Here is a 24,361-nt window from a genome sequence, read left to right as displayed (position 1 = left end):
TATATAACGAAATTTTAACATCTAGTTTGTTGTCTTTTATTCCCTATTAGTAATTTATTTGGATAATGAACTAGCCCACCTCTACTTCAAAAATAACCATTGATGGTGTTACGGTATTACTTGATATTCACAGACCTTATTCCCTGCAACTACTAGTTTACATCAATTTAATGTGAAATGAAATACCATCATAACATTCGCGATAGCTATCATATAAACTTTAATATAAGCCGTTGAACTTGCAACATTTATTTACTCAAAAGGAAAATGTAATAGAAACAATTTTCTATGGAATTATAGCACGAGTTCCGTGACATCCCGTGTATTAATCTGTGTACATGACATTTCGGTCGAAAATATTCGATGTGTAGAGTACGAACGCACAAGCAGGCCATACAATTAACGTCAATCAATCTGGGAAAACGGTGTACGCCGCACTCGTAATACAAAACCCAATCGACTGTATGGTGCAATGAAATACATTCATTACTATTATAACATCAACAGAAGAAACAAAACTTGAAAACTGTTCTTGAAGGCACTTAATTGTTTTGTTTGAAGATTTTCTAAATTCACATAATTCCAATACATCACGATACTTAATTCATTTAGGCTGAAAGTAACGGTCTATCGATACCCCTATTACATTTTATTATTATATTATTATATAATTTACTCTATTACATAAATGTTATGTACTTGCGAAAGTATTGATCATAACGATTTATCATTACCGCCTTTTATTTCCTGCTGTCGCCAAATTGTAACTGTTTACAAATTAAGATAATACTTAATGGGTAGACGATACTTGTTGAAATACGAAACTACCATCTGTAATAGATTTATATCAACATTTATTTTTTTATTCTTACATTGAAAGCACTTGTGTTAAAAGTAAATTCCAAATATTGTCGGTTGCATCTCTGTAAAACTTTTGATTTTAAGGAAATTCTCTTCAACAGTTACATGTGTATGTAGACGAACATATAGCTAGGCAGTATACATATATAGTCAGACCACCAGCGGAGTAACACAGCTGTACGCGACCGCGGAACGCACAAGTAAGTGCTATAAGAGAGAGGGACCTACGTGATAACACCATATGCGTGCGCAGTGATCCCCTCTTCGCAAAATCGAAGGAGGTCGATGCAGGATCCGAGATCCGAGATCCGAGATCCGAGATCCGAGATCCTCACTCTGTGTCTGGAAGCGTTCCAGTGTAGACGCGTTTTATAATACATAGAGTCCGTTTGGCGCGAAACGGTACGTGCCTGGGAAGTCAAGCCGACTTGGTGCGTGAGGCAAACCGTCCTCACCATCCTCACGCGTACGCGCCTCAAACAGAGGAGTCGTTATTTGCAAACCGCCTGACGGCAGTGTCCATCGGATCTCACTCAATTCTTTTTCTTTCTGGACGCCCAGCACAGTTGTAACAAAATTCATATTCAATTCTAAAAACAAGTATTGTTAACTATTAAATTATAAATTCCACATATTAGATTCATTGATATCATATTAACTCTGTTCATATAAAGTGACGACTCGTTTGAGACGGGTACACGTGAGCGAATCGCTCAAGTTCAGGTTTGTTATTAAATTAATTGTGAGGTTTGCCTCGCGGCCAGGGCTCGGCTTGCCTTCTCACACGAGGGGCTCGCCAAACGTTATTCGTCGAAATAGCAACTGATGGTATCATCTTGAGTCGCGAATTAGGCGCGTCTAGCTCTCTACTTGAACGGTAGGATATACGTACTGGATGTGTGGCGATCCCGTCGTATTATCCGGATTGAGATTCAAGTAGAAGAGTGCGTTTAGTCAGAGCTGAAGCACGACCACCGTTTGATGACCTAACACAGGAAAGAAGTGTGGAACCACATGCGTGTGCACCCACTCTGAAATCTTTTGTGCAGTATTCTTACGAGGGTTTAGTGTGTGTCTCCATCCAAGAAATCAACCCGATTTTATCGGCACGACCATTGGTTGCTGAGACGGACGCCGATCTCTCTAGGCAATCTCGTCTCAATATTCTTGATTATAGCATCATGCGCGTGTACGCGTACGTCCATACGTGATTCATTCCGTGCGTTGAGGACGTCGATTGCCTCCGTCTAAAACCCGCTCTGTGCGTTTCGAGTACAGAAGTTTCAATCAGCGATCATAATTCATTTACCTACGTGAATTATACCGTGTGTTAAAGACGTCGATCGTCTCCGTCTGAAACCCGCATCGCGTGATTAGTACGTAAAAGACTCGATTCGCAATAATCATCCGTAACATCAAGAATCGGCGCCTGTGCCGATATTAACTTCGTAAAGACTGGCACCGTGTATTCGTGTAACACACGCGAAAGATATATATATATATATATATATATATATATATATATAAAGAATATATTTAATTTCTACCAGATTCAACGTACAATTCTCTTGACAACATCCTCATTGCCGCCCTTCCTGTGCCAGAAGGCACGAATCCTGCGTTTCTATCGCCGATAAGAATCACCTTTGGTCGATAGGGATAAGAGTAACCGCCCTTAGATCCGACGTAGCGAGGAAAGTAGATTCAGTCGCGTAAAAATTATAGACAGAGTCAAAATTAACGGTTACATACTCTATACAAGTATATTTTCTTTCTCTGTCCGATTACAAGAAACAAATTTTTCATAGAATTTTAAATATTTCAGTGTTCTTATAAAAATTCTCTGAATTATTTAGCAAGTGCTCCACAGAAACCGTTGATCCTAAATGGTTTAAACAATCGCGAAAAAGTTATTTATTAACATCAGCCTTAATCAACAATAAAAAGAAGTAGCTGCGATTTCTCGTAAAAACCTAATTATGACCATCAAACGGAACGAAGGGACAGAAGGAAAGTGCACAGCTCCCAACACGCTATTGAAACGTTCACTACGATACAGCCATTGTTAAACCGTTAAAATAAGCCGTGAAACATAGACAAATACATACCGAAAGCCGGAACATCACGAAATCTCGGCCGCTATACATATACATATACTCGTCGTTAATCATACATAAATTAGGAACACGAAATGAATACCGAGGGTCTGCTTAATTAAATTTGTGTCATGATGTACGTGCTAGTTATTACAAACTGCCCAGAGGGGGGTATTCCCGTTGAGTAAAATAACGTGTTTATAAGTTCTTCCTCTCTTAATATCTCCTTAGCAGAAGCATCTGGCAGCGTGTTAATTAATTTTCACAGGGATTTAAGCAAAGAGAGAATAGGGGAAAATGAATATTGGAATCTGTCGACGATAGAAGCTTTTATTGTCGATGCGTCGCGATTACGGTGAAATTTTTAACGCAGCAGTAAATAGAAACGAATGTCATTATTATATTTAATTACAGGGAGTTTTCGCAATTAAAGCGTCCCCGTTAATTCTACACGTCGATTCGTCATAAATTGAAACGTGCGAAATATTCACGGGGAAACGTGTCGTTCGTTTTTTAAAGAAAAAAACGTGGCCAGACACATGAAAAAAATTGTGTGGACGCGAGAAAACAGAAATCGATAATATGCAGACACGAAAATAACAAGATGCTCGACGATAAAAGAAACAAGACGGAAAATTTATTCGATTAAATATTTCGCGATGGGATTAATGCAACTCGATCTTTAAGCTAATATACCCGGTAGTTAATCGTGAAATTCCCGCGTATTAAATTAGACGGCTTATTACTTTCGGGTTTCAATGTAATAAGAGAGTTTCCACTTGGTAATCGGGCGTCGCCAAAAGTCGCGTCCCCGGAAGTTTCTCACGGAGCTGTGTGTATGTACAGTGGATATAATTTTGACGATACATTCAAGTTGCACAAGCAATCCCCCATGGGAAGGATGAGGCGGCAAAAAGTACCGACGGGCCGGCGCGGCGCTTTGAAAGTAGCAAGTTTTTAACTTTATCTCGGGCTGCCTACCGGAGATTGCAAATATATGTCGTCTCATTTCCGAGAATCTCGTTAACACGATATTTTCCAGAATTTAATTTAAACGATCTTCGAGGCAGCACGGTATTATCCAGGGATTAAACCGTGTAGTGTATTAAGAGCCCACAATGAAATATACCACAAATTGTTCGAGACTTAATTCAACAGTCTAGAGTTCTCGCGCAAAATACGTTTGATGTATCTTGCGAACTAGGTAACGTCTATAGACACGTAAAATTCAATACAGAAAAAACAAAAATGTTTTAAAACGAATTTACAAGAAAAAAAACTCTTTAGTAACTCACTTACCGTTTTACTGAAATAAATATGTAAAGTGCAATTGAAAATCTTATAATATAATCGAACCGAAAAAATCTTCTTGATGAATAAAAGATATTTATCTGAATTGCAAGTATTCTTGCACTTATCATTCTATTTAGTTAACGACTCGTGGAAACGTTAAACCAATTGCAAATAATACTTTATTAATACCAAACCAAACAATGTATCTGTTTTATGAATCTCAAATATTACAAATATACGATTACACGAAAAGAATATATGCAGAATGTTAAGTAAAACTTCTTCTGTTATTGGTAGCGGCAAATATTTTATATACATAGATCAATTATGATAGTATGTTACAATTACTCGAGTTTACGAAACTTCTCTTATCAGTCAAATCGATTTTTCTTTGTTCCAAATCTTAATTAATCCTTGCTTAACTAAGTCAGTATCTTTTTGAACTCACAATTAAGAAATTTTAATTTCACTAAAATAATAAAGGAACAAGTGGATTTCAAAAAATTCATTATTTAGTAGTATTTTAGCAAAATATGTGTCTTACTATATTTTTATTCGATTTCTGACAAATGTTAAGGAAAATATGACATAGTATTTAAAATGAAATAGTGAACTAGAAACACGCCTTTAAAGATCTGATAGCATCTAAAAATATTAGTAAGGAACCTTGAAACACCGGATGTAATAATGTAATAAAATATAATGTGAACTAAAACGGCAAAAATATGTCTAATTTTAAGAAATAATATCCAAAAATGTATAAAAATGTAATAAATACGATTTGTTATGAAAAACTTTTTAATTGGATCATATGGCACCTATCTGTAGACCTTTGTGAGTTTCTGAACAAGGGTTAATATTAGTAGCGAAATATAAATCAAAACATTCACTCCACACCACTATATTAGATGGTACTCACCGCCCAAATCTGCAAAGAAAATTTCTCGTAGTGCCAGAAATTCCTCCTCGGGTGTAATGTTCCCTCCTCCGAAAGAATCGTTTTCAGGCCAGACTTCTCTGCAAAATGGTTATTTCGTAAAGTTGATTTTTATTTTATAGTATTCTTGCTTTATAGACATAATTGACCAAATTAATTTTTTTCATAGAAAAAGCATAGAATCAATGTTTCATTTATACTTTTCTTTACTATTACGCAAAATATCCACATAATTGTAACAAATAATTATAGAATTATAATTACGAATTGTATTTCTAACATCAATTTTACGAAATCCGAAATAATATGCATAAATAATTAGCAATATAGTGTACTACAAAAAATGAAGCGCGCGAAATGATTCCTACACGTGGGTACGTAAGTAATTAAAATTTAATCAGTATGGTAATGAATGAAATATAAATATGTATGAGCGACATGCAAATACTGTTTTCACTGCAAACGCAGACATCGAAGAACTACTTTGATATGACAAAGAAAAGCTAACAACATGTCTATTTTCGCAGCGTGGCTATTATACGAAATGAAATAAAAAGGGGGCCAAGTACTTCCAGTCATAATAAATTCTTATTAAGAAGTGTAGTGTTCCGCGTAATATATATTTCACTATCTATTCGAGGACCGAGGCACAATAATAAAAATGGAAAAGTTTCCAACATGAAAATTACTTTGCAACTTCAATTACAATGCAAAGAAATTAAAACGAACGAAAAAGTTACGTTTATTTACAGTCAAGTGTATTAGAACACATCATTTGAGATAAAGAATTTTGTATGCGAAATCTTGTGTTAGAGTAGATTAGTAATATACAATACCCATTATCTTATAGAATAATACTAAGTAAGATATGTTACGTCCCGAACGTATTTTCGAATTTTTTGTATGATGTGCCTCGATAATGCATAGCACTGTGGGAACCTTCCTGATAGAGCACTGTGAGGGTTTAAGAATTTTTAAACAAGATCAACCCGTTCGTCGTTGCCGAGATGATCAATACGAAAGTATTGCTGTGGTATGAGTGATATACACTGCGATAAAACTTTGCGAATTCCTGCACTGGAACTGCGTCTCGATAACGCGTAGCGTCTTGGAAACCGTTCTCACTAAACGTGACGGTATCGCGATTATACATATATTATTAATTTAAACTATTGCGTGTCAGTCAGTCTGTATATTAAAATCCGTACATTAAAGTCCGTATATTAAAATCCGTACATTAGGGTCCGTATATTGAAATCCGTACATTAAAGTTCGAATATTAATTTCAGTATATTAACTTCAAAATTATATTACAAACAGGGAAATTGTAAACTACGCATCAGGTATGTGGGATCATGCGACCGTCATAGAATTTTCCCACGAATCAAATAATATGTGCATGCTGCATGTGTCCAAAAGTATGACTGCATTTGCGTCTGTATTTATAATTTCACAATATTGTACAAATTGCAAAATTCAAGTATTCATCAGGAGAAAATAGTAATTGTAATTGGCGTGAAATGTATGTTCGTTGCGTGGCGATCCTATAGTTCGGGTTGGAGATGGACACACATACACACTTACACACTTTTGTTTCTAGCGGTTTGACCAATCACACGTCACCTCGTGCCGAAATCTCGTTCTCATTAGCTAATGAGAAATAATAATGCAGCGTGGGGCTTATCGGAGGGAACCGACTCTCGACACTTCCGACGGCGCGAAGCTGTGACACTCTTCGACAGTTACAATTCATTTTTACTATTTCTTTTACTCAAGACCATATTTCATAGTTTATTTCATACTTTTCGCTTACTAGTAGTACATAAAATTAAAGTGTCTGTGTGTGTGTGTGTGTGTGTGTGTGTGTGTGTGTGCGTGTGTGTGTGTGTTCTCTCCACTCCAGGTTCAGGAGAAACACAGAACAAAACCTAGTATCTAAATTCCGACAACAAAGATACAAAGAGGAGCAAAAATTTCAAATTACAAAAATTTGTATAATTGTATTGGTGAGTTGACTTTACTGTATTCATCTTCTTATTTTTTTTTATGTATTTGTACGAATTCGGAAATAGTAACCTGCAGTAGTCATCTGATTGTGGGATATTACCCTCACTGAAGGCAATCTTAAATCGTAAATTGTATCTTTAAACAGAAAAATTAAAATATAAGTTTTATGTTAGAATATTAATCCGGGTAACTTTGATTTCGAATATTCCAATATTTCCCTTCCCGTAATTCAATTAAATCTAAATAACAGAAAAGGAAAGGTTCCCAGTAAAAGGGCCCATATGGAAGTAGAGCGCTAACGAACCCGGATTGCGGCTTATCGATAGGTAAGTTCAAGATCCAATAATTTCGAAAACAACGAAATAAAGAAATTATTTCTCTAGCTAGAACGCGAAGAAGATCTCTATATCTATATATGTATATCTGATCGTGAGATCAAGCCTACCGCTCGGGCGCACCTCCGTACGTAACAGATGAAACACTAATAGAACTACGTAATATGTATATTCTAGAATAGTTTCTATACTTGTTACTCTTATACGAACATTCCATTTTCCCTTTTTTCTACATCGCACTACAATACTGATTACGATGAATATTTATATATACATTGGGTAATTATTCAGAATAAGAGAGCCATCTCCGACTTCAATAACCTTCAAATATGTTATCAAGGTCATCATTCTGAACAACTTTTTCCTATACATATAATAAGGTAGTCGGTCTCTTTCAGTTTTTGACATACAGATTCACAAAAATATGTTTACCACTATATACATCAAATGTTAAGTATTTGTTAAGATTTCCTCTTAAATTGAAGGTGAATATATACAGTATTTGTGTATTATGAACATATCTATGTTATGCAGTAAAAGCGTTTAGTTAAACGTACATCATTTTCTGGGCACCCAACATTCCACCACCACCATCGACTGTTAACCACGCACCCATCATCACACCAAACGCGAGTTTAGATATTAATTAATATCTGAAACAAAACCAGGAAAAATAATAGAAGAAATGTAAACGAAAAACATGTATATAACACTCTATTAAACGTAAATGCTGTGGAAGAATTATAATAACTTTAAACTAACTTATTTTGCGAATATCTCAAAAACTAAAACAGAACGACTATTATATGCTTAGGAAAAGTTGTTCAGAATGATGACATTTACAACATATTTCAAAGTTATTGAAATCGCAGTGGCTCCCTTATTCTGAATAATTACCTATAGGTACATATTTAAAGTTAAGTGTTCTTCCTTTATTTAAGAAACAAACTTCTAATAGCAAGAAAAAAATACAGTTCGATGTGCATTTTTATAAATAAGTCTTTTCAAAGTATTGAAGAACTTGCATGGACATTCATAAGCTAATGACGACAATCTCTAACAAAAATAGGTAGAAGGATAAAATACTTCTCAGTCCAAGAAACCCTCTGAAAACATCCCGAATACCAGAAGTTTTGAATATTCATAATCTTCGGACTCACAAGAGCGTCATTGAAAATGTACTTCAAAAAGTGGGTCACTTATTATAGAAACAGATTAAAGTAATTAAGTAGAACGACCTTCTTAATGATGTGTTTCGTTGTTCTAAGTATGTTATCTATCCGTGATATGACAGAAAGACGACGAAGGGCAACGAATGGATAAAGGAAGGACAGACAGAGAAGTCCAAATGGCAATCTCCATTGGTATCACAGATGGCTCCCTTGGGCAGGAGAGTCTCACCACGATCTACACCAACATCAAGCTGCTTGCATCAAGTGTCCGCGCCCAGACCCTCCATTCTTCCACCTACCTTCGCTCGACTACCCGTGATCACCAGAGTACAAGCTGTTCCAGAATATCCACAGCAAAGTCACCTCCACGCGAAGAAAATGGAAGATTCTCGAGAAGACGAGGGCATGCACAGCTGCTTCTCAATCCACTTGAATTTCATCGAATTTGTTTCCGAGGTCGGTACCCTGGAACGATGTTCCTCATCGATGCCTCGAGCTAATGTAAATCTTAATTCGTGCAACTTACGAAAAAGATATGCTAATTTTTTTCATCAATCGTAGTTGATGTGGTCGGTATTGAAACAGGAAACAGACTTCTATAGTGGAAAAGTAGTATAATCTTCCTCAGATTATCGGATTGTTTCATTGCGCAATGTAACTAGAATCGACATCATTTTTTTATTTTAATTGGCGAAGTTACTAATATTTCTACAAGGTTCGGACCAACAACTGGTACATCTGGATAGTTTCTGATTTTATGTACAACAATATACGAGAAATGTAAAATAAATTTTGTTTCATGATAAGTCTCGTTTTCGACAAAATGGAGGTTGAAACTTCGTAAGGATAATCTATCCATCTGAATACCATTTTTTCTACTTATCGTAACACTTCTGTATTTATGACAAGTAGAAACAGTAAAGTATAGTCAGACGCATCACCCAATCGTACTTGACCGTGTTCAAATGTTCTCATTTAACTTTCACGAAACTGAAGCTTGGAGTGTGAGTCGAACCTTCGTAGAGGTAAGACGTGTTTACGCGTGAGTGACAGCGAGTGAGAACAGAATATAACAGAAGCAAAAGAGTCAAACCCGTGCCCCCACTGTTCAGCAATTGCACACACAGGAGCGACAGCTCATCAAGTTTCCTAAGACCAAGCAAGAAATTAAAGAAGGGAAGGGAACTGCAGTTGTCTCTGACTACGGAGACACCTGCAGTGATTTCTCTGGAAATATGGCAATACCGACAACAAAAGTCATCCCTTCAACGTCGTATGCAAGAATGGTGCAGCAAGTGCAATACCCGACCAAGGAACAAGCGATAGTTTTGGACTCAATAGAAGGCCTCATAGTGCAGGACTATACAGTGGCGATTGGTAATATAGTCCAACCTATTAATGTACGTTATATCTCTCGAATATCCCACGGACGTGTGTGTGTATACTTGAGCACAAAAGAGATAGCTGACAAGCTTACCGGTAATCGCACTAAGGTAAACATCGGACCGCATACCTTAGAAATCCGACCGCTAATATCAAAATCAAAACGCATCATACTATCCAACGTTTGTCCAATCATTCCCAATTCCATTATAGAAGAAGAATTATTAAAATTAAATATGAAACCAACCTCACAGATTACAAGCATTAGAGCAGCTGTAAGTAACCCGGGATACGCTCATGTACTCGGCTTCCGTAGACAAATGTACGTACAACCGGAAGATATTGATAACCTACCAAGCTCTCTTCGAATAAATTTTGACAATACAGTATACTGGATGTATCTCTCAACTGAAAAATTAACATGCTTTCTTTGCAAGGAGGAGGGATATATAGCAAAACACTGCAAAAATACCGAACCCAACACTCAGGAACCACAGGACACCGCTACTAATGTAACATTAAATAATAATGAGAGACAGATGGATATTCCACAAATGAACGAAGAAGAGAAAAAAGCTAGACAGGATATGCCACCCCCCACCAAGACGAAAAGACCACTGTCCACTACAACATCATCTTCAAGCTTTCCTGAGTTAATAAATACAGGCAATATAAATGCAGGAAACAAAGATACAGAAAAGAGTATTAAAATAGTCATACAAAAAAAACAAAAAATAGCTAAAAGGAACCCGCACGAAGAAACATTATTTTCTATTAGTGACATCGAAGAAAAACTGTTACCCGCTAAAGATAACATTATATCGAATGCTCAAAAATACCCATTGACCTTTGAAAATTTTGCAAGACCTATATTCGAAACACAAGGGAAACCAAATATAAGTGACATTGCAAAAGAATATACAACAGACACCGCAGCTTTAACCAATCTACTTACAGAATCATATAGTTTTCTCGACGAACGAAATATAAAAAATCGTATTATTAGAATAAAAAAACGAATCCAGCCTCTTGACCCAGACTACAACCACAGCGACGACTTAACATCTAGTGACGACTACACCATATAAAATATTATAAATAAAAAATAAATATCTATCATGGACCAACAACTGAAAACAATAAGAATCCTATTTTGGAATACACGAAGTGTTTCGAAACGCAAAGAAGAATTGCAGGTTATCCTCCAAGACGTCGACATCTTTATATGTGTTGAATCCTGGCTAAAACCTGAAGAGGACTTTCAATGCACAGGTTTCGTACCTTTCAGAAGAGACAGAATACAATCTCGCGGAGAAGGTATCCTTATCCTAATCCGTAAGACACAAGCATTTTTAAAAATAGGTAGAATAAGATCTCCGAACCAATCGGTGGAAATGTGTGGTATCCAAATCACAAACATAAAACCATCCCTTGATCTGATAGTTTGTTACCGAGTTCCAGGCCACTCTCTCACACAAGATCAATGGAAACAAATTGTAGAAAATGTTGGTAAAAATGTACACGGCATTTTAGTTGGAGATTTAAATTCCCATAACAAAATCTGGAATTGCTAAAAGACCGACATGAATGGGGAAAGATTCTGGTCTAGTATTGATTGTCATAATCTCTTTCTGCATAACAATAATACCTTTACACACATAGATACTCAAAGAAATTTGAAATCAAACATTGATCTTGTTCTCTCCACGATGAATATAGCAGACAAAATTAATATAAAAGTAAATGAGGAAACTTGGGGCTCAGATCACTACCCTATTTTCATAGAAATTCAAGCAAGTAAAAATTATTATAAAAAAAAGACCTTTAAGTTAAAAACACGCCGAACAAACTGGGAACATTACGTAGCATACTTAGATCGTAGTCACTCACAATTTCTTTCCGCGGATTACTGTCAATCTTCACCGAGTAAAAAATATGAGCTATTCGTTAAAATCATTAGCGAAGAAGTGAAATCTTGCACACCCATAAGGAAAACAAAAAACCCACGCAGTGCAAAGAACCCAGTTCCCTGGTGGGACTACGAATGTAATCGAATCAAGAGGCTTAGGCGGGCTTCCTACAAAAAGTGGGAGCACACTAAAAGTCTAATTGACCTTATAGACTATAAAAAGAATTGTGCTTTAGCGATTAAGACTTTTAAACGGAAGAAACGGGAGAGCTTCAAGGAGTTTGCTAAAAGTATTAACTTTCAAACTGATCCGAAATACGTTTGGAATAAATGCAAAATATTCAGAAACAAATGGATAAGAATCAACCCGCCGCATGTTACACACAACCTCCAAACAGAATTAAAAATTGCGACCTCTATGAACAAAACAAGCCCTCCGTGGGCCGGTACCGATCCAAACTACATACCTCGCTGTAATACAAACGATTTCTTGGACATGCACTTTGATTTTACAGAGTTTAACATAGCCCTCGATTCAGCAAATTCTAAATCGGTTCCAGGAATGGACGGAATTGATTATGAGGTCTTACAAACCATGCCAATAAAGTACAAATTAACACTATTAGACATATATAATGAAATGTATTTAAATAACGGCTATCCATCCAGTTGGAAACTATCCTTTGTGCACTTCATTGACAAACCAGAGGGCAAAAGTGTAAAACCAATAACCCTGTCCTCGTGTCTATGCAAACTTCTAGAAGCTCTTGTAAAAAATAGGCTGCAATGGTGGGTGGAATCTAACAACCTACTACCTAATAACCAATCTGGATTTAGAAAAAGTAGATCCTGTGTCGATAATCTGGTGAACCTTACGCTACAAGTGGATGAAGCTTTGACATTCAAAAGAGATGCTATCGCCTCCTTTTTGGATATATGTGGAGCGTTCGACAACGTTAAAAGCGATATACTACTAAGAACACTTGCAGAGGTGTGAAATTTGTCAGGTGTGAAATTTGTCAGGTTCCTTACATATGAAAGACACATCTATACAAGTAATACTGGTGACGAGTATAGGACCGTATACAAGGGAGTTCCTCAAGGCGGTGTCCTCAGTCCGTTATTATACATGATATACGTACGAAACATTACTGATAATTTGCCAAAGACTGTAACAGTCTCTAAATTCGCAGATGACATTGCAGTTTTTTCAAAAATCTCACCTGTCAGTAAATGTAGAAATACAATCGAAAAATCGGTAAATATTATTATGAAGAACCTGGCAAATCTTGGTCTAGATTTATCTCCACTAAAGACTGTTTTAATACATTTTAATAACAAAAATATTTTGCCTGGCGAAACAGAAATTAAAATCGACGGGCACAGTATAAAATCCAGTTACTCAGCACGCTTTCTAGGCATCACCTTTGATTACAAAATGACATTCATCCCACAAATAAATATAATACGTAATAAGTGTATGAGGGCTGTAAATATTCTAAAGTTCTTATGCGGCACATGGTTTGGCTCCGACCCCGAAACACTGATCATTCTGTAGAAAAGCTTCGTTCGTTCTATTATGGATTACAGCTGTTTTGTATATTTCCCTACGCGCATAGATTCTATAAGAAAACTTGAAACAATACAAAACTCAGCAATACGGATTGCCTTAGGATATAGAAGTAGTACACCAACTAATGTTTTACTAGCAGAATCCAAACTACCACTAATCCAGGAGCGAACAAAGTTCTTATGTAACTGTTCTTTAAGTAAAATATTGTCAAATACAAATTTACCTGTAAACAAAATAATATACAAGTACCACAAAAAATGTGCTAAAAGAAAGAACAAAAAAAATCGAATACTAAAGCAATGTATCGAAAATGCTATAGAGGTTTGCAAGTCGATTAATATCCAAAAGCAATTTGATATGTACCGTCACTAATATAAAACAGTAGTCACTTCTATACCAATTAACTTGGAACTAGAAAAAGTCTTGAAGGAAGCCAGAAATCCAAACTTACTAATAACGGGAATGCTCTACAGAAATAATGCCTACACGATCTACACAGACGGAAGCAAAATACCGGGTAATATGTACGTGGGATCAGCTTGCGAATCCTCCGAGCTAGGTATTGTAAGAACAAGAAGTATCAATAGTAGAGCTTCCGTTTTCACTGCGGAATGCATAGCACTAAACGATGCTCATGAAATCTCCTTAAAATGCTCTGACAAGGATATTCTTATTTTTTCCGACTCCCTAAGTGGCTTGCAAAGCCTTCAGACCACCAAAGTAGATAACAAAACAAACACCTATATTCTTGAAATAAAAAAACGATACAACTTGTTCTTACAAACAAATCCCAACAGAACCATACAATTTTTCTGGATTCCGTCGCATGTTGGTATAAAAGGCAACGAAGACGTCGACCGATTAGCTAAGCTGGCCACTATAACACCAAAGGACGAAATATTGACTATCCCTTACATTGACCTATACGAAAATTTTCGTAAATCAGCACGTTCGGAAACCATTAGTACTGTAAAGCAACAAGGTCTTACTAAAGGGAAAGGGTATTTCCAGAATTTCCACCGTGATAATACAGTTCCATGGTATGCCCACAAAAGGCTATCGCATGAACTTGTCGTCACCATAAATCGTTGCAGAGCTGACCATTACAGCTTAGCCGCATCACTCTCTCGTATAGGTATTATCAATGAACCCACGTGTGAATGTGGAAACGCAATCCAAGATAAGTATAGACCTAAGTATAAGCCTACCCTAAGTATAGACATGATAATCGCTGAACCAAACATACCAGCCTGTTCATATGTTCACAGCTTCTTAAAAAATTGTAATCTCAAAATGTAAAGTAACAACCAAAACCTGGAATGTAAGATTAAATTTATGTAATACTAAACTACTGTTATGACTGTACAACTTATTCTATTGTATTATTCATGTACTCATGTTCTTTTGTAAAGCAGATATAAGCCTCGTAAGAGGCTTCAAATGCTTAAAAAAAAAAAAAAAAAAAAAAACTGAAGCTTCATTCGAACACACTTTACCCCACATTCTCCATTCCACTGTCAATCATGATAAGCGAACTCAAAAAATGTCTAATGACATCATGTCCAATTGACCTCAATTTTACAGTAATAACGGCTGGGTCATTCGGGACAGTGGATTACGGCTCATTTTGTGAGTTATATTGTATCCAAGACCGTAAACTCAACTTTTCTACAAACATCTGCAATTTGTAAACTTTTTTAATAACTTTCTAACAGGTAGAGTATAAAAGATAAACGAAATGTATTAAAAACTTTTCATGCTACTGCTGCTCTTAAAACAGCTGCAAAAGTACAAAATCCTACAACTATTATTATACCGTAAATAGATTTAAATGTTCTAAAACTTTATACAAAACATAATCGAACATATTGTCATAGGACACTTTTTGTCCCATCTAAGCTGATCTACCATCACTCTAAATATTTCAACGTATTAAATCGTGTCGGAAGCTGTCAAGTTTTCAGATTGTATTATTCGAAAGAAAATTTTGAATACAATTTCTAGGACACTATAAATTATTATATTCGGTGAAAATGTTACAGAAATATTGATTAGTTGGTATGAGCTATACGTTATCCTATCGCAAAACCTTTTGCAATTTCATAAGATCCGGGAAGAACCGACCCGTTTCACGAAACTTCTATTCCCTGCGAGAATCCAAAAGCATTAAGGAAAGGCGAAAGTCGGTGTACGTGACCAGAGGACAAAGGTAAAATCACGCCTTCACCTTGGCGGAGCACTCATGAAAAAGCGTGTAGTTAATGGTGGAGGATTCCTAATACTGTGCTAGATGGCGGGCTAGCTTTTCAGGAAGTCCTCGTCTGCCTTGAATTTTCATTAAAAAACTGCTGCACGTAGAAATATTCTGAAAGGTGGAAAGCTTCAAAGAGAACGCCAGGACGGAGAAACGTGATTGAACACGGAGGCGACGTTACGTCCATATAGAGAGTCTTCGGTTGCTAGATGAACTTCGATTTATATTCAACTGTTATTTTCTCGATTACGTGCGGTTGTGAAAATAAAGCGTCTAAATGTAGTGAAATGCATCATCATCGAAAACAGACACAAAACATATCACGCCTGTGGAAATAAATGGAATATAATAATAGATAATTTGGAAGTCTGATAATTGAACATTGTATTCAGAATTAAACGTATCGGGTGTCTTTGTAACACATGCTATCAATATGATAGCAAGAATATATTTGATCGAATGAATGTTGCTAAAGAAATTAAAAAGTATCAGCGTTTGGAATTTTCTACAGGGCCATCACCTTCGAGTATGTAACCTTTAACATTCTTCACGAACAAAGGCTGTTTTTATTTAGTACATCTCCGGTTTCGACGTCACCTGGGTATATCCCACAGTTAAACAACAACACAATACTCAGTCATATCCGTGAAGCTTACGAAAATTGATATTATACCTATAAAATATCCCTTAAAAACGATATACACGGTCTGTTCCAAAAGTTTCCAAACTGAAATGAAAACAGTAGCTTTCCGTAAAATAATGATTTTCTTTATCAGCAAATATTAGAAATAGTTGTTTTTTAAAGAGATATATTGTTCACAATAATTATAGAACTCTGGAAATGCCTCTCATAATTCTTTTTTGAGATGGTGGAAAGGACGACTGTTAAAACTTTTGGCTTCACGAGTCATGTTAGTTTACACAACATTTTGCTCTCAAAAGATATTTCACAGTTTGATTGTCCATTGTATTTGTCTAATCCAGTTACATCGACGTAATCGTGTTACCAAGATTTGAAATGAAAACAAAGAAATGATAATCTAAAATCATTTTGACAATCACATGGTTTCGACGACTACTCTCTCCGCTATTTCGAACAAGAATTAGCAGAGCTATTTCCAGTGTTTGTATAATTATCATGAACACTATATCACTCTAAAACGAAACTACTTTCAATAATTGTTAATAAAAAGGGCGAGTGTCATGCTACAAATTGCTGTTTTAACTTTAATTCGAAAACTTTTGGGACAAACCGTGTACTACTTTGTATCAATACCGTAAGTTCGGTTAATTTTGAGTCAGTCCGAGGTACCTTTGTCCTAAAATCAGAAAATGCTTTCATGTAAACAGATATTTCTCTATAAAATATCTGTTTACATGAAATACCTTTTCACTTAAAAATCAAATTAATTTACCAATTTGCAGAACTGCAAACTCGAAAATGACGATTCTCTGACTTTGGGACAAAGTTACCCCAACTAACGGTACCAGAGCAATTCCTACAAACTTGTAACATTTATAAACACAGCAAATACAAAAAAGTATGATAATAAAACGCAATTCGACCCCATCACACGGGAAATAAATACTGAATCCGCATATGAAGTTTGCCAGGTCGCAGGTCAGAAAAGACTGGCTACTTTCGAAAGTGCAAAATCCCCAATTTGAAGGAAGAATCCAATAAGCGGATGGCAGTAGGGCGAAGATGTGGACGAAGGGGGCAGAAGGGTAATGGGAGGGATACCTGCTGTCCCCGGGGCAGAAGAAGTGGCTCGTTCGGGGCGGCTACTGGTGGCTGTCTGAATAGAAATCCAGCACCATACAATCCCCATTATCCCTCGATTTGAAGTCCCGCAACAATGGAATCTCTCAGACGCGCTTCAACCGTCCCTCCAATCTCGACGCACGAACTGGCTCTTTTGCCAGACACGGAACGAATAATTTCGACGCGTCGATTTTCACCCTTGACACTCGAAGAACATCTGGACCTGAGTTCATCTTTTAGTCGAGGTAGCTAATGTTATTTGATGTGAATTGATGTCATCGTGTCATGTCGAACTAGAATATCGAAAATTAATTACGGTGCGCATTAAAAGTCCATGTGACGAGCCATAGCCTCTGAAGTAAATCTGATGAGTACCAACTGTTACAAAAAAAAAAAGACTCCCTCCCAGCTGACAAACTTTAACAAACCTTTGTACAATATGTGTGTGTTACTAAGTTATGTAGCTATTTAATGGCTAAATAATTCAACTTTTAGATTAAACTGGGAGATGTTAATAGGAAATCGTAAAAATAATTACTGTACCTTGCTTTACTTTCCGTAAAGACAGGAACCGAATAAATACCAACCAACGGATGAAACTTTGATTAGCAATTTTTATTTACTTATAATTAAGTAAGTAGATCCTGTTTTTGAATTCGATAGAAACGGAAATCTTTCAAACAAGAATAAAAAATTCTTAATCACGTGCTACACTTCCCATTTATCTAAAAATGTAGCATAATTCAGGTATCTTCTTCTTAATTATGCCATGACTTTGAGTTATCCAAGCGTGTATCGAAGTCAGCACGCTTTGCTCGTGGCTCGGGTGCCGACGGTGTAAGTCGAAAATTAGAGGGTTTGAATTGGTATCCAAGCGATAGAAGTATTTGCGTAGCAAACGCGATCACCAGAAGCTTACCCCCACCCCCCCCGGTTCGCAAGGGTACGGTGCACATTATATACGCATAAGAGGAAATTCGAGGAAAAGGAAATTCTGAGTATTACATTGTTTACGGTAATACTACCGGATTACCATAAATGTGTTATTAATATCTCCTACTTTGAGCCTATGTCTATATACGCGACACAGTCAACAGTCTGCTGCTTCCTTTTATCCAGTTATACGCACAAGCTCGGTACGAAGCAGATGCTTCCCATTGTGTAGCAGCCACGGCAAAGCTTACCCCCATGAAATGGACGGCGGAATATTTTGTCCGGCGGGATGAAACGGTTTTTTATTTTCGCAATTTTATTGTAGTACCTTTGAGCAAAATGCCAACACTAACAGATGTTCATTAGTTTACCCAACCATTTATTTAACGGATTAAGATACTTACTTCTGACATTAATACAGGTAGGTATAGCAGTTCTGGCACTAATACCGAGTATAAGAATAAAGGCGATTACGAATTTCTATATTTTATTCCGGCAGGCGGGGATGAGATATATTTAAACTGTGAATACTATAATTGTGTTTAGAAAAAATTGAACAACCCGGTAAATATATTTTTTAATTATATTTTTCTAATTTATTAACTTATGAAAAACAGAACGACATTTTCTGAACGTTACCACTAATAAAAAAGGACATTGGTTTCGCATTTTTGAAGACAATTTGATACCCAAATATTTCCGTGAAAATTTCAGTTTAGTTGTTTATAAGAATCAGTTTTAACACTGAATTCTATAAATAGGGTTGTTCGAAAAAAAAGGATCTAAGACTTTAGGTGCTTATAGTACTCACTGAATGGAGTAAAACACGTCTAATCAACATGGGTCCTAAAATCAATCCTTTCGATGAAAAATAAAAGGAGTTAATTTTGACATTTGTTACGGATGTTCGATATGTTTTTCTTCCAGTTCAATATAAAACATATCTGTGGATCATAGATCGACATAGATTTTCGGATATTCCTTCAACATCACGTATTGCCTGTTGTCATACAACCTTGAACTACAATAATGTACCTACTTCTAAACCAATTCTTTTGTTTACATTGAATATGTTGCGAAGTGAGTATAATATAAAAGTTGAGTGTAGGTCAAAACGATTTATTTTGCTACATACCTATGTTGATGAGACATTTTCTACTTCACTCGGTGGATCTATAAGCCTCTGAAGTCTTAGACCCCTTTTTTGAACACCCTGTATGTGTATAACTGCATATAATCACTTCAAGTACTGTGCAAACGAAATCCTTTGATAGCATGTACAAAGAACTTGTTTTCACATCGACGAGTTTATCTGCAAAGAATACCCCTTCCCCACTGCGAAACCAATGAAGTGACGATTAAGGGTACCGGTTAGTAGGATCGATGAGGCAGAATGGAGAAACAACTTGGCGGACAGACAAGACTCGTGGGTACATTTAACGGTAGAACACTTCAAAGAGATAGAGAGTACATTGACGTCTAGGATCCGCTCAGACGAGTTATATTGGCATGTTTCAAGAACGACGCGTGCCTTTCAGTTTTAATGTAATGTCAATAACGGTGAAAACGCAAACACTTGGATGTTGGTCAATTAATTGGTTGGTGGCTCCAAAGAAAACAAACGCCGAAACGACTGCCAAACGTTCAGATAAAACAGATGGCTTTCAATAACGTGATGCAAACAGTATACTGCCAAATGAACGATTACCACTAACGACAGATTTCAATTCTGAACATTCAACCCCTCGCTAGCAGAAACGTTATCGTTAATATTTTATTTGAACTTAGTACGTGATTACTTGCTTATGCTGCGTTTATCGATTACATAAATTCAGTGAGCTGTAGGAATGATACCCACAAAACCCGTCGACTGTCAAACCCTTTTGTATAAAAATATATTGTCTATTTTATATTTCTATTATAAAAGGAGCATTAAACAATGAATATAAAATAATATTTCGTGACCAGTCGCATCGTGCAAAAAATACTGCCTTACGTATGAAAGATCAAAGTACATTAAACATTTTTATTTCTAAATGATTTTTAATATTGAATTTCTTTAACTAAAGTGATGCAACAATCCAGAATAGGGCAACCATTCTAGTACTATTCACTCTTCAAAATGATCTCTCGACGATGAAATAAGTTTTCTATACTCATTACTGACGATTTGGGTATAAAAATATACATAATTATAATTACACTTTTATACTTTTTTCGCCACACCACTTTGAATTATGGAACACACTTTTATAGGAAAGAAACCATGTCACATCACTAACAATGTTCACTGATTCATCCCATTTTTTACTCCCAATTACTTGAAGCACTGTTTTCTGGTACAATGCAGCGTGTAACAATATATCGACAGCCAGTTCGTTTTCTATTTCCATATCCATGTGTTATTGTTTGGATGAAACAAAGCCTTCACAAACCATCTATTCAGCGGTACGTTTACTCACAACTGCTCGCCTTTTACCATCGAAGCGTAAGATACTCGACCGTAAAAGAGATAGTGCTCAGTAAATGAATGTAGAACACGGACACAATTCACTGAATATATTAGCGAAACTGGCCATAGTTTTTACGGGACACGAAACAATGATTAAGCAGCCACATAGCAAACAAAAGATCAAAAAATTCTTTCGCGCATGATATCTCATAAACCTATACATATACTGTTGCTAGTTCCGACAGTTGTATTTATATCCCCACGTAAATGACAGTTTTAGCCCAGAGCATTCGAGCCTTCAAACAAGCTTGGAAAAATTGTTTTTCATCATATTGATTTATATGTAACAAACTCGCAACACGAAACCGTTCAGAACTGTCAGTCGTCAATTTAGTTGAAATTTGACAACGAACATCGAAAAATATTACACATGCGGCCAAGTAACAGCTGTCAAAATGGAGGTAAAAAACCAATTTTGTCGAATATCTCAAACACTATTAAAGCCACATAAAAAACGTAAACTGTTGTAATTTACCTGTGAACAACAAATTCCTGTGTAAAAATTTGTAGAAAAATCTAGATTAAGTTTAGAAAAATTTGCTAAGAGATTATATCGAAAATTAATGTAGTTAAAACACTATATTTAAAGGATATTAAGAGAAATTATTAATTTGTAACTAAAGGTAACAAAAGATACATAAAAAAAAAGAAAAACAAATAAAGATAAATCATAGAAACGTATGCACTCTCTATAAGAATTCATAGAATAAATGCACACTTGCAAGAAGCAACCGAACGCTTACATACGTTGAACGACTAAAAAAATTATTTTCCCTTAATTATTTATGGTCATATCAACCACTTGTTTGGATTATTAACGATAGTAAGAATAAGTAACACGGTTAAATGAATTCACAATTGATTGTATAATTTGATGTTTTCGATAGTTTACTATTCCTTGAATTGCTTTGGATCCTTTAAATTGTCCTAAATGGTGGATTTAATGTTAAATTGTGTTCTGTTGGTAGAATATTTTCTACAGTGATAGATGACATGGTCTATTGCTAGTACTCGGAGAATCGAGTTTTAAAGCAAATACTGCTCTGCTTTATAAACGCCAGCATTGTCGCAGGAGAATTTGGGATTACGAGTCAATTTTGTTGAATTGACTTTCCGAAAAAAAAAACAAAATCCTTACCTTGCCGCGCGAATAAGACCAATAGCTTGTTCCAGGAATTTCGTCCGCAGTAGCTTCTGAACCTTCTTCATGGCTTCAATTCTGAAAATTAAAAGACAACGAACATAGTACAGACAACCAATAAGATTCGTGTACCACAAGTTTGATATTGCCAATTTTGATAGAACTTGGTGTAACAGTTTCAACTAACTTTTGATCGTCTATTGGAACGTCCAATGTTGCGTCAAACGGCACAACTTCCGGTATTGTCCCTTCCTGCATCACGCTGGACAACTGAGGGCCAATCTCATCCCAACGTTCCTCCATGCTTCGAAATGCAGGTTGCTCATTCCGCACAGTTTCTGTTCACATTCGATATTAACGAAAATTATGCTTGCGTCTAACTAAAAGTGAAAAACTGATTCTTACTTTTCTTTCCTGCACTCTTATGCCGTTGGTGTTTGACGTTTTGAACTACTATATTACGATTATTTTTTCCACAATAATTCCCCAAGATCTTCAAAAAGATGTGTACTGTCGTAATCAGATCAACCAGGTATTGCCTACAAAGATACAAGACTTTTTACATATTTTACCGCGAAAAGTTATGTATTCAGAAAGATCAGAAAATATAAAAAGAACATAAAAAGTTTCCAATTCCTTCTATACTGCCGTTTCTATTGAGAGCGCGTAAGATAAGAAACAAAGTACCTCCACGTTTTCTCCAACCAATATTATATCATGGTATATAAAAATACCTCGGATAGACAAGCAAAAAAATATAAAGTTAAACAATGGTTTAATAAAAAGTTGACAACTAAGATATCAAGAACATACGTACAGAAAAAAGATAGTTGTGCAATAACTGTACGAAAAAAAATTAAACTCGCCGAATTATAAATTAAATTATATTGTGCAATTATATTCGTACCATTAGTTTATAATTGTATATCAACTTAATATACCAATTCTATATGAAAGTACTATCGTGCATTATTTTATATTGTTATATAAAAATGTGAAAATTAGAAACTTAATACTGCAATGTATCACTACAAAAGAAACAATAAATAAGCAAATGTCTCCTGTGTAACATGACCTACATACATACATATATAGTGTGGTGTCACATACCATTACAATCTCTTTTTTCATTTTTAATTTTGTATACATCATTTTTTAATGTATTATGAAATCTATTATCTTCCATTTAAAATAATAATTTATGTTATACTCTACTGTGTTTAATTTATCTATGTACAAAATAATTACAAGTTGTTCTTTATTCCTAAATGTAATGAAAAAATACAAAATCGCAGTAAGAAAGTATTCCATTTTCAAAACTCCCTTGTTGGAAAAGGATATGTCAGAAGACCTATTGTTCCGTCGATCACATTGGGTATACACCGAATGAAAGTTCCGTGGAATTCTTAAACGTCAATTCAAATGAAACAATACTTGTCACCGAATTAATACAGTTCTGCCGTGCGTAGAGTTTCAAAGCGGCAACATTACCAACGAAGTTTAGTGCACCCGTCAAGCCTTGTTTGCATCACCGTCACCAAGATGTCACAGTAGCGACGATATCGCGGTAAGGCGCATCGGTCTTACATTTCCGTAGTGGAAATCCTTGCAAAACCCGTCAAACTCACGGGAAAGTTGAACGCCCGTCGCCTTTTCCCATTTCGCCAGCCAGAAGACCGATAAAAGTTGTTTATTCCACCAGGAAACGCAAAAGAAGAAACAGACAAGAGAGCAGAAGGAAAAATAGCATTAAAGAAGCAAGAAAGTGAGGAGCGGGAGTAGCTTCGCGTGCCCTTGTTCGACCCGATTGATTCGAAAGCGAATCAATCTGTCTTCAGTACATAAAACTTTTAGTAAACAGTTTTTCATTTTCCACTTCTGTCTACACAATAAACAGATACTCGGAACACAAAATAATATTTAGATATTCCACTTAGAACGCCGATGGTTATGTTGCCAATTGAAAGAGAAAGCGGAACTTCCCGTAAAGAGATATATTCATATTTCCCCGTTGAATAGAAATGATCGTTGGGACTTTTTAGAGAAGATTTGGCAGGCTGTAAAATAAATACTTTCTCTGTTTATTAATACTAAGTGTCCCAATCCAGTATATTTGGTCAAATACAATACGTATTTTCGAGGAAATCAAAAGTCTATGCTATTTCAATGATATTTGCCCTCATTCTCCAA

At 35.9% G+C, this 24,361-nt stretch overlaps 1 protein-coding gene across 1 annotated transcript in view; it reads right to left on the bottom strand.

The window, feature by feature from the left end:
• Nucleotides 1-1,230: 1,230 nt before the first annotated feature.
• The window catches only part of LOC107189540 (protein timeless homolog), a 32,761-nt gene continuing 9,630 nt past the window's right edge, over nucleotides 1,231-24,361 (bottom strand). Inside the window, exons 11-15 of the mRNA XM_015578099.1 lie at nucleotides 22,577-22,710; nucleotides 22,359-22,509; nucleotides 22,169-22,249; nucleotides 5,170-5,267; nucleotides 1,231-1,451 (exon numbers count right to left, since the gene is read on the bottom strand). Coding sequence (XP_015433585.1) covers nucleotides 1,231-1,451; nucleotides 5,170-5,267; nucleotides 22,169-22,249; nucleotides 22,359-22,509; nucleotides 22,577-22,710 — 685 coding nt within the window. The remainder of the gene's footprint in view (nucleotides 1,452-5,169; nucleotides 5,268-22,168; nucleotides 22,250-22,358; nucleotides 22,510-22,576; nucleotides 22,711-24,361) is intronic.

The sequence above is a fragment of the Dufourea novaeangliae genome, unplaced genomic scaffold, assembly GCF_001272555.1.
Source record: "Dufourea novaeangliae isolate 0120121106 unplaced genomic scaffold, ASM127255v1 scaffold166, whole genome shotgun sequence".
Lineage (NCBI taxonomy): Eukaryota > Metazoa > Arthropoda > Insecta > Hymenoptera > Halictidae > Dufourea > Dufourea novaeangliae.
This window is presented reverse-complemented; position numbering and strand designations above follow the sequence as displayed.